The 12,690-nt window shown below is 37.0% G+C and overlaps 1 protein-coding gene across 1 annotated transcript in view; it reads left to right on the forward strand.

Annotated features, from left to right (window-relative positions):
- Window positions 1-9,356: 9,356 nt before the first annotated feature.
- Window positions 9,357-12,690, forward strand: part of gbe1b (glucan (1,4-alpha-), branching enzyme 1b) — a 146,274-nt gene continuing 142,940 nt past the window's right edge. Inside the window, exon 1 of the mRNA XM_082181172.1 lies at window positions 9,357-9,668. Within this exon, the coding sequence (XP_082037298.1) occupies window positions 9,571-9,668 (98 nt within the window). The 5' untranslated portion in view covers window positions 9,357-9,570. The remainder of the gene's footprint in view (window positions 9,669-12,690) is intronic.

Raw genomic sequence — 12,690 nt, forward strand, 5'->3', positions numbered from 1 at the left:
GATCTCTGAAGATAAATTACTGCTAATTAACCACAGATTGCATCTATATGTACAATTAAGAGCCATACACTGCACCATGTGTTTTATCTGTTTTTCCTGTCAGTGAGAATACAGAGATGCCTCAGCTCCATTCAGCGATAAGCCCACTCCCATATGCGTGGGGATGGTGATTGATGGCTGGGATATAGTGATCAACAAACAGGAGGCTGTTTTTTCCTTAAAGCAGGTCGGCATAGACTGCTCAACCCCGGCAGCAGGAGCTTCTGTTTAAAAAGGCTGTCAGTCCAAAAGAACACTCTATCCCACAAATCACAGAGAGTGACTCAATGTACCCTTAGCCCATCCGAACAGAAGCTGCTGCAATCATCTAAAAACACCTCCAGTTAACTGAGTCATTATGGATATTTGTGCATCAGGATGATCAAAACTACGTAACGGTCCACCTACCACCCAAGTGTTGGTTTGGCCTTAGAGCCTTCAAAGTTGAAGGAGAGAATGAATATTGTGCTTAAAGGGATAGTCCACCCAAAAAAATAAACATTTTGTCATTGTTTACTCACCCTCATGTTGTGCCAGAAGCCAGGATGAATTTTTTTCTTCTGTGAAGCACAAAACTTTTTTTTCAAGTGTTATGCTTCACAGAAGAAAAAAAGCTACTTTTTAAAAATTAAATTAAATTAGCAAAGACTGGGAAGAAGAAGAAGAAGAAGAAGAAAAAAAGATCCATACGGCTCTTGCTCAAGTTCGGAGGAAAGGTGTAATGAACAGATAGAAATTTAAAGAGATATTTCACCTAAAAATTTAAATTGTCATTATTATACCATCATGCCATTAAAAACCAGGATGATTTGTACTTTTTTAAAATTTTATTTTTATATCTAGACCACTTATATCTAGAATATCTAGGCCACTTTTTTCAATATAATTTAATTGAGTGAGGATTGGGGATGTCAAGCTTCAAAATGACAAAAATACACCAATAGAGTGTCATAAAAAAAAGTCCATATTACTTGTGCACTCTATTTAATTTCTGAAGCCATATGAAAGCTTTATGGAAAGCAGAGACTGACATTTAAAGGGATAGTTCTTTCATTATTTACTCACCCTCATAACGTACGAAATGTGTATGACTTAGGCCTACTCTTCTACGCAACACAAAAGTCTTGACTCCATTGACCATTGACTTTTATTGACTTCTTTGGTTTTCTACAGAAGAAAGTCATACAGGTTTGAAACGAGTAAATGAAGACAGAACTACCATGTTGGATGAACTATTCCTTCAACATGATTTAGTCAAGGAGGACGTTCTTGGATCAACATCCTTATTAGTCCTGGAAAAATATTTGTATCAACCAGGATAGTAAATTTCAACTTCAAGTAAACGACCACTTTCTTGGTTTTGCTTGTGCACAGTAAACTGACTACACTGTTATAAATTATTGTTGGTTTAATAAAAAAAAAGTATGTCACTTGGTTGCCTTAAAATTTTAAGTTAATTGAAATTAAAAAAATTAGTTAATACAATGAAGGAGATTGATTTTATCAACAGACACTCAAAATATTATGTTATCTGAATCGCATAAATGATTGAAGTTGATTTGACAAAAAAAATAAAAAAAATAGAAGAAATAAATTTGCAACTGTTAAGTGACAATTATGAGAATTAAGTTAAGTTATATTGTGAAATAAATTACTTGAAAAAAATTATTTCTCGTGATTGTGACTTTATCTCACAATTGAGATCATCTTCTGTTTTCTGATTTATATCTCAAAATTGTTTACAAAAGTTTTGTAGTTTTTTATGTAAATCCCATAATATGACTTTATACCTCAAAATTATGACTTTATTTCTCAGTATTTTTCTTAATTGTTTGTAATTGTTGTATGCAGTATGTGAGGATATGATGGACTTGTCGATCCATGACAAGTTCTAAAGAGTCCAGCATTTCTATTTTGACCACTCAAGTTATGTGATGATTCATTTTCATCTCAGCAACCAAAAGGAACCGACGGGCCATACTGGGTTTGAGTGACCCGCTTTAGCCCTATATGTCAACAAGTATCAAGCAGTCCATCCTTCTCGTCCAGCCAGGGTTTCATGCTCCAGGGATTCATGGGTAACATGGCATGCTGGGTAACTCCGGCGATATTGTCAACAGCCGTCTGGTGTCTCTCCACCCTCTCTGAAAACCAGGAGGCGTCACGCTCAGTCAGCCACCAAATGCTGGCATAAATCAACACTGTGACTTCCCAGCCACTGGCCCTGACTCCATGGCTCTGCATAGCTTATAAGGTGTCATACTTGTCATGCAGCAAGGGTACATGGGTTTCATTTCAAGGACAGAGGACCAGGCTCCTGAAGGAGTCTTGACTGTGGCACTGGACCTGAATGCGGTCAGGCCTCAAGTTTGTACGACCGCTGAGTGGATTTAAATGCTTTAAAGGTTTTAATAATGAAAAAAAAGATTGTCTTTTAAAGGCGAAGTAATCACTAACAGCACGAAGCGGAACTGCAAACATGATTGTTTTCAAACATGTTCAGGAAACATTGTTTATCTGCCATTGGTCAGATAAAAAGATAGCTCCACCCCAAACACACGCCATTGGTTGAGCTGCTGTTGCTGTGTGAGGCGACACACACAAAAAAGTTTTGATAGCCTCTCCGAGACATATTGTTTGAACTTGTGTAGTTGCTTCATGTTAAGTCTACTTTACACACTTTAGCTTTCATTTTATGGACTATACTTTTTAAACCTGTAGATGAACTAAACTGAAATGCAGGTTCAAATGCAGATAAAAGCCTTTTGAAGGTGATGAGGATCTGATTTTGTAGGATTAGTTCCAGAAACCACCGACAGAGGGCTCTACTGAGTCCTGTCCATGAACTCTGTGAAGGGAAGAACGGTCACTACAGGTTCACGTGGCAATCAGACTGATTTCAGCCAGAGGTCAAAGTATTTTCAGTAAAAAAAGGTTTTTTGAGAACAGTGCACCACTTTGGTTTCCACAAACATCTTTATTTGGCTTTGAGGGCATTTCGGATCAAACCTCCTTAATTTAACATGTGATTCTTATGTTAATTGAATATGCTATAATGTTAGCATGCTAAAAAATACTATTATTTAATTAAAATACACAAAGCAAATATACAGTATATGTTTCTTCGGTGGTAATTATTCTTGCTTTTGACATGTAACCGGTGTGCAATTCCTAGCATATTGCTGCTGTGTGTAAAGTATAAATGTGGGCATATTATTATGTGATTTCGGATGATCAGAGAGTGTGTGCTTTAGTGCATATCGGAGGCACAGTGTCACTCTTGATGAAAGTAGCATAAGGCTAAATGTGATGAACTTTAAAGCTGTTTTTAAGTGAGTCTGCTTAAAGACAGAATGCGAAATGCGACTTTGTTATTAGTGGTGATGGTGATAATAAAACAAGCATGTCGCTTGGTTGGAGTTATTGAGGAGAGGTGTGTTATTACTACAGGGGAAAAAATCTGATAGACTTACTTTACTTTGAAGGACTAAAACCACTGACAACATCTTAGAACCGAATAGCAACAAGATAAAAAATGGCTAGCTCCTAGCACCCACTCAGATCATGCTACGGGTGCTTCCCAAGTGGAAGACTTCATCTTTGTGAGACTGTGTCCTTCCTAGTCCAGTCTTTCAGAGGCTTGTAGGCTAGAGTCCTCCTCAGCAATTGAACACTATATGAGACGGTCTAGTAAGTGCGCATGGCTACGTCACACATGTTCCCACCCTTGCGGTCACAATGCAAAAAAACTATTAAAATGATCATTTAAAAAATACTTTAACCCTTTATTTTAACTGCCTTTACATTAATGCAGTACAGGTAATGACACCATCTGTGTTCTCCCAGTGGTTTACATTTGTTTAATTTACAACAAAACAAAATAAAATATCTTATTTTGTCTTGCATTATGTATTGAAATTGGACAAGCTCAGTGCCGATTCATTTTCGACTAATTCTTTTTGGTGAATTGGAGTGTGTGCAAAGGATTGTGGGTGATTGGAGGACGTGAAGAATTCACTCACTTGTTTTCATTCACTCCTTCAAGTGGACTATATTAGTGGAGTAAGGAATAAGAATATAGGGGGGCGAATTCGAACAGAGCAATTATATTCAGACACTGAGTGCGCTGCTTTTGCATATTTGTGCTCGCTGTTTAATAATAATTTGAAACTTAGCAAACTGGCAGCTCCAGTAGTAATGAAAAGTTTGACTAGCATGTATGATCCTTAATTAAACAATTTAATAATCAAGTAAAAAGGAATTTATACCTGTATGATATTATGCTGTAGCCACATTGGACCAGCGTTTGGAAAATGGATGGATGGATGAGTCAGTTGCGGCACCATCTTCTGGCGAGACACGGGAATTAATTCGGCACGACCCTCACAGTGCATTATGGGTATTCTCTAGCCGTTGAGCATACATCGGTAGAATGCATTGAGGTGCATTGTGGGATTGAATGAGTGCACTCAATATAATCCACTATGGTTTCGGACACCATTACAAATGGCTGTCCCCTCAAAATGTGTCCTATTTAAGGGTATGGGGGCAATTTCAGACACAGCCTTGAGGCATCCTTCCAAATGGCCAAATGAAGGACACAAAACGAAGGCTGCCTTCAAAGGATCCTTTAAATTGAGATGTCCTTTGACGGAGCTTGATGACATGGAAGCCGAGATATGCAGCCTTCCAAATGATAAGCACCCTACAACTGCCTAGCAACATGCTAAAAACCACTGAGAACACCTTAGTAACCACTAAACACATTAGAACTGTATAGCAACATATTAAAAACTAGCAACGTCTTAGTTAACACTCATAAAACTGCCTAGCAACATGCTAAGAACCACTGAGAACACCTTAGTAACCACTAAACACATTAGAACTGTATAGCAACATATTAAAAACTAGCAACGTCTTAGTTAACACTCATAAAACTGCCTAGCAACATGCTAAAAACCACTGAGAACACCTTAGTAACCACTAAACACATTAGAACTGTATAGCAACATTAAAAACTAGCAACGTCTTAGTGAACACTCATAAAACTGCCTAGCAACATGCTAAAAAAGCTGAGAACGTGTAGCTTAGTAACCAAACACCTTAGAACTATATAGCAACATATTAAAAACTAGCAACGTCTTAGTGAACACTCATAAAACTGCCTAGCAACATGCTAAAAAAGCTGAGAACATGTAGCTTAGTAACCAAACACCTTAGAACTATATAGCAACATATTAAAAACTAGCAATTTCTTAGTGAACACTCATAAAACTGCCTAGCAACATGCTAAGAACCACTGAGAACAGCTTAGAACCTTAAAGCAATGTGTTAAAACACTAAGGGTGCGTCTAAACAAGCAGTATATCGTGTACATTAAATTGGGCACTGGTCTGGTAAGGACCCTGGCTCACTACACAGTGATGGTGACATGACAACATCCTCGTTGTACTAAAGCAGAACTGATATAAAAAATTTTTTTTTAGTTTTTTTAAGGTACATTACGATGACCTGCAACATTACAGCTGTAAATTAATTCTAAATGTTAATGTTCAATATATGTCTGGCGATGCTTATGCCGAAATATAATTAAATAATGGTTTGTTTTTAAAAAACACACGTCTATCGCGTGAGTTGGCTCGCATTATTTACGTTTCACGTTTAAGGGAACATCCTGGTTTTCTCTGTGCATTGTGGGACTTTTTAGGGAGAGAATGTTTCAGGTCGCTGGAAGGATTTCACAATTGAGACATCCCTTAAAAATGGCCGACTCCCTGATTATTAGTGCCCTGACGACTGAACTAGGGAGCTGATTGAGACGCACCCTAAGAACACCTTATAACAACATGCTAAAATCACCCAGAACACCTTAGCAACCACATTGCAACTCCCTGGCAACCCCACAACATCATAGCATTGTGGTTTTGCATGGACAAGCAACACTCTAGCTTCTCTTTTTTTTTTCTGTACTTTGGTGGAATGTCGATGATTATTCTTCCCAATGGCCCTGAGCAATAAGAGAGTGTTTACACAGACAGTCCAACCCCTCCTCTCATCAATAACTGCAACTTTTCAGTGGCTGGCTGTGTTTCTAATGCACCAGAAGCAAAAAGCTTCCTCCAGATAACCGAAAACATTCTCACATTATCTTTTCATTTCTGTGCGTCAACACAAATTAATGTCAGGAAGAGTTTCAGAAAGTTCAACCGATTACGTTTAATTAAATCAGAGATTTTAAAGCATTACATTCATTATCGAAGCGCGCACAAGATTACGAGGTTACTTTCTTTCAGGTTCAAATTCTGAAATATGCTAAATTAAGAGAATTAGAAAAATTATAGTACTGATATTCATTGTGAAAATCACTTCTCAGTGCATCTTTAATTTTCTTCCTGTGACAGTTTCTTCAAAGATTATGAGCCTGTAGTTAAACATCAGATGAATAATTTCTTCTGGGCTTTCCTCTGCCTTAGGCTTGAGTATTTGATAAATCAAAAACTAATGCCCACAAATCAAAACACTAACCTTGCCACTTTTTTTTTTTTTGCATCTAACCTAAATTTATAACATATTCTGCATCCTTGACTTTCATCTAAACCCCCACATGCTGAAAATGAGTCTCATCAAGTCAGAATCATTGACTCGCAGAAACATATTGTTCTTTCATAATATCAACCTTGACTTTCATTTTCCATTTTCATGAATATTATCATTGTGATATCTAAATGCATACACTTTAGGTTTAAATGACCTTTGATGCCAATAAAATTGAAATATGATTAGTATATATGACATTTTTATTCTAGATATAAAGAAGAAACTGTGGCTTGAATGTCATTGCACTGAATGTCACCTCTACACAAAAAATTCATAAAAAATAAAACGCAGTAAACTAGTGTTATGGAAAAATGAATAGTTTTACTTTTTCCCTATTCATTTTCTTAAACATTGAGTGGGTTTTCTCTGAGAAAGACCACTGTATTTCTTTTTCCAGTTAGACCTGGTTTACTGGGGGAGCAGGAAATTACAGGAGAAGAGACTATAGGTATAAAAAGACTGTCTGTTTTCTGTGTGACAGGTCTTGTTCCTATCACGAGGTAGCTGTCGTGGTATTTTTTTGTGAACAAACCTCTTAAAGAGAATAAAACTTCTTCTCTTTAATACAAACTGACTTTGAATGTTTCTTATGCCTGATGCTGTTTTGTTAGTTATTGTTTTTGCTATTACACTAGATGAACATGTTTTCAAAGACACAGTTATATTTAATTCTGTAATTTGATTAAAAATAAGAACATTGATTAAAACCAAATGAAAACAAGATAAAGCTTTGATGTTAGTCACACTTACTGAGAGTCGGTTTTAACTCCACACACTTTTCTGCATTTGATCATATGGGCTGTTTCAAAATCAAATGTGATGCAACCAAAGTTAAAAGAGAAGTGCTCTGAGGGTCCAGGCTTTGAAAAGTGTTTCAATATTATCAAATATGAGCAGATATGAGATCAAGTGAAGTCTTGAATGTTACATTCATTTCTAAGCATGTGTTTCACTTCCATGCCATCTTCCTCTTAACACTTATTTTGCAATATTGAGTATAAAGAGATTATTAGCTGTATAGCAAATAAGACTGAATACAGGGTATGAAGTTTGAGTAAACTGAAGTCAGTAATTTGTCCAACTAAATGAAAAGAAGCAAGGCTAACCTGAATCGCTTGAAAATCTTTATTTGCTTGGTTTTTTGTTTTTGTTTTTGTTTTTTTCACTCACTCTAAAAATGGTATGATGTTATCAGTAATTCTAATTTGTTATGTGTACTTTCATTTCTGGCTTTTCAAAAACCTCTGATCTGATCCATCTGAGTTTTTAAGAGCACAACCAGGTTACCTACAAACTGTAAACAGGCACATTTGTGACTGCAGAACTCTTGCAGACTGTATAACACATTGATTCAAGGGTAGAACAACACAAAGCAAATCATTTTGTGGTTTGTGGTTGATAAAAATGCCACTTTTTTGTTGCCTACTGTGGAAAGGCCATACGCTGAAGAAATATCTGTTGCTTTTCCTCGCTATGTGAATTTTACATGAATATACCCACTTTATATCTAACCTTGAAACTATCCAAACCATATGGTGGAGTTCTAGACATGTCACATATTGCACATTATTCAGTATGCTGAAGGATAAAACGATCAATAATGAATGAATACCTGGCCCAACGAAAGGGGCCAAAAGTGCTTGCCCTTGTTATAAAGCCTCTACGTCAAACCTTTACTTTTATATAAACAAAAACTAAACATATTGTATTATTGTTATACCTTAACACATTGTTAGTTATGTTATAGTCATGTTACTCATTATAGGCTATATATATATATATGAAGAGTTCAGATGCAAAAGCTAAGTGCCATCTGAAATTTTCTTCTAGAATGATCATTTTTATCAAGCTTGTATATTTAAGTTCAGTAATTTCACTTAAATGGCATTGAAAATTACCTATTAATTGTCATTTAAGTGAAATTACAGAACTTAAATATAAAATCTTGATAAAAATGATCATTCTAGAAAATTTCAGATGGAACTTAGAGGCTTTTGCATCTGAACTCTTCATATATACATACCTTTATAAATAATAGGCCCTATAGATTAAATAAAATAAAATAAATACATTTTATTATCTAAAATACAGTGGTTCCAAAAGTAGACAGTTGAAACACACCATTTCAAGTTTGTCACCTTTTTAAATAATCTTTAATCATCTAATATATATATATATATATATATATATATAGTGCTGTTAATTGTTTAAAAAATAACAAATTATGTAATTAATCATGATTATTTGTGCCTAACGTTAGTAATGTGTAATATGTTTTTATATTGTAATTCATAATTTAACATTGAATATCCAAATTAATGGAGAAACATAAAGAACAGTATATTTTAAATATTTGTTTAATGCCATTTTTGACATTTACTATAGGGTTTTAAAAAATACAACTACTTTTATTGAAGTGAACTTAAAAAAAAATATTTACATAAACCCATTATATGCAATATGTTATATATACATAAACTTAAACTAGCTTTAGATGGAGTGTAGTAGGCCATAGGATATTCATGCACACTGACCTTTTTTTTTCATTCTTATATCTATAATGCATTTACATTTACAATAACAGTGATGTGGACGGAAGAAGGTCCGTCCATGTCATAAAGCAAGAGGGTTGAACTTTGTCAAGGGCAAGAGTTCAAAGACTACCCGCCTCCCCCAAAATCCTCCACTGCCTGAACGCTTCCGCGGTTCCCTTAAAGCACCACGCTGTCATTTAAGAACAAACATGAAAAGTGAGCGCAGGAAGCCACATCCTCTCGTTTTTATATGGGCAGGGCATAAAAACATGACCTGTGTCTCAAATGACAGTGCAACACAAACCATTGCTTATTGCTCCATAGTGAACGCGGCAATCTCGCGCTTTCACTTTAAATAAAGGAAGGACTCGCTGCTCGATTGCTCTGGTCTGGCGCGAACATGGCAGATTCAGAGGATAATGTTACAATTCTTCACTTGAAGTCTCTTCTGCAAATGGACCCTTACCTCAAACCCTTTGAAAAGGACTTCCAGAGGAGGTAAAACGCTCTTTTAAGAGTTATTTGCATCTTGTCGCTGGGTAATGGTCCTTTTCCCGTCCCCAAATGCACAATGACTCGCATGTCTGTCTGTCAAGCCCTTCACACCCGGTACTTATGAGTTGTTATATTAAATCAGTGTAGTGTCCATTAAGAAACAGCTGCTGTATGCTCGCTGTCTGGATGTGTCAGTGCTGTGAGTGCCCTAATGAATATGTAAACATAGACATCTGATGGTTACTATATGGAAGGTATGACAGTCCACTTCTTTGCAATGAACACGTTTCAACTCCAGGACCAGCACAAATATGCTTTAAGGCAGTATAGGACAGTAATTTATTAGTGATTTAAAAGTGCGTCATAGTCAGGGCTGACAATTGACACTGTTCTCACGCTCGTACGCCACACATCCACTAGTGTACAGCAACAACAACAATGGCAATATTAATAATTATTAAATCGGTTACAGCTTAGTCCGACATCATTCTGAATGATTATGAATTTTCAAGTAGCCAGCACTAGTCAATAAGGAAAATTATAGATTATGCAGACACTCAGGGTTAGGTTGGGGTAAGATGGACACCCTCTCATAAAAACTCAGAAATGACCCTCAACCCCTTAATCTGTTCTGTCAGAGCAGTTTCACTGTCAACCAACAACAGTGAGTTGAAACTTTCAATAATACCAAAAAAAAAAAAAAAAAAAGGGATAAATACATCAGCGCAGTTTCACTGTCAACCAACAACAGTGAGTTGAAACTTTCATTAATAATAATAAAAAATGATAAATACAACAAAAAGAAAAAGGATGAAATTAACACTTTAGCCTGCTACTAATAAAAAGCCTACTATAGAGACATTGAATAAACTAATAAAAAAAAAAAAAAAAAAAAACCTGTATGAATTAAACATACATTGATTCTTATTAAAGTTACTAATGTTATTCAGTGAAGATCATGGAATGATTCTTTCCTTTTCTTTTGTTTGATTAACATTGAAAGACAGAGAGAGCAGTGGGTTTATTCAACGCATTCTCATCCTTGGGCGTCATAATACTGACGCTTTTGACATTTCGTCTACATCGAACGCACATGGCACCCTTTAGCGTCAATATGAGACGCACAGAGCTTTGTTCGGTTATGGGTAGGTTTAGGTCTAGTGTAGGGATAGGGTTAGACCGCTAGGAGGCGCCTTCTGGCCCATTTCTATCTGCGTCTCATATTGACGCTAAAGGGTGCCATGTGCGTTCGATGTAGACGAAATGTCAAAAGCGTCAATATATGACGCCCTAGGATGAGAACGGGCTGGTTTATTAGGCTGGTGTCACTTTAGGAACACTCCACCGTTTTTTCATATTAAACTATGTTATTCCCTTAACTAAGACGAGTTGATACATACCTCTCTCGTCTCAGTGCGTGCACTCAATCGCTCTGGCGCGCGGCGACACTTTGATGTTCATTCATTAGGGACCAAACAGAGATGAAGTTAGAAGCGACCAAACACCTCCAAGTTTTCTCTATTTAAATACAGTTACACGAGTAGTTACACGGCCAAGTATGGTGACACAAAATAAAACGTGGCGCTTTTCTAAGCGGGTAAAAAGGATAACTATAATGTATGGAGGAATAGCACTTGGGAGCACTTCGACTTCGGCACTTGAGTGCTATTCCGCCATACATTATAGTTATCCTTTTTACCCGCTTAGAAAAGCGCCACATTTTATTTTGTGTCACCATATTTGGTCGTGTAACTGTATTTAAATTGGGAAAACGTGGAGGTGTTTGGATCTCTGTTTGGTCCCTAATGAACGAACTGGGCTAAGCTAAGTGCTATCAAAGTGTCGCCGTGCGCCAGAGCGATTGAGTGCACGCACTGAGACGAGAGAGGTATGTATCAACTCGTCTTAGTTAAGGGAATAACATAGTTTAATATGAAAAAACGGTGGAGTGTTCCTTTAAAGGGATACTCCACTTTTTTTGGAAATAGGCTAATTTTACAACTCCCCCAGAGTTAAACAGTTGAGTTTTACCGTTTTCGAATCCATTCAGCCGATCTCCGGGTCTGGGGGTCTCACTTTTAGCATAGCTTAGCATAATGAATTGAACCGGACAAGACCATTAGCATCTCTTTTAAAAAAAATTAACAAAGAGTTTCGATATTTTTCCTATTTAAAACTTGACTCTTCTGTAGTTGCATCGTGTACTAAGACCGACGGAAAATGAAAAGTTGCGATTTTCTAGGCTGATATGGCTAGGAACTATACTCTCATTCCTGCGTAGTAATGAAGAAACTTTGCTGCCGTACCATGGGTGAAGCAGGCGTAATGATATGACGCAGTGCATGCCGCCTGATAATAGGCTACTGAGCTGGGGACTATTATCAGGTGCTGCGTCATATCATTACGCCTGCTGGACTCATGGTACTGAAGCAAAGTTTCTTTATTATTACGCAGGAATGAGAGTATAGTTCCTAGCCATATCAGCCTAGAAAATCGCAATTTTTCATTTTCCGTCGGTCTTAGTACACGATGCAACTACAGAAGAGTCAAGTTTTAAATAGGAAAAATATCGAAACTCTTTGTTAATTTTTTTTAAAAGAGATGCTAATGGTCTTGTCCGGTTCAATTCATTATGCTAAGCTATGCTAAAAGTGGGACCCCCAGACCCGGAGATCGGCTGAATGGATTCGAAAACGGTAAAACTCAACTGTTTAACTCTGGGGGAGTTGTAAAATGAGCCTATTTCCAAAAAAAGTGGAGTATCCCTTTAAGACCAGGTGGCTGCTGTTTCGGTTGTGGCGCTTTGTGACTGACGTCTGTCTAACTCTGCATAGCATGAAACTCGCTGAAGATGTGTGATGTCTGCGTGAGCAGGGTGTGCGGAGCGGAGGTATGAAAATACTTACGTTGTCAGGCAGTGTTGTGTTGTTGCCCTCGGAATGAGGGTAGTGATTGGATGAACGTTTTAGGGTCCCACACCTTCCACAGACGATAGCCTATATAGGCCTATACATATGAATTAGAC

This window comes from Leuciscus leuciscus, assembly GCF_965113295.1.
Source record: "Leuciscus leuciscus genome assembly, chromosome: 9".
NCBI lineage: Eukaryota > Metazoa > Chordata > Actinopteri > Cypriniformes > Leuciscidae > Leuciscus > Leuciscus leuciscus.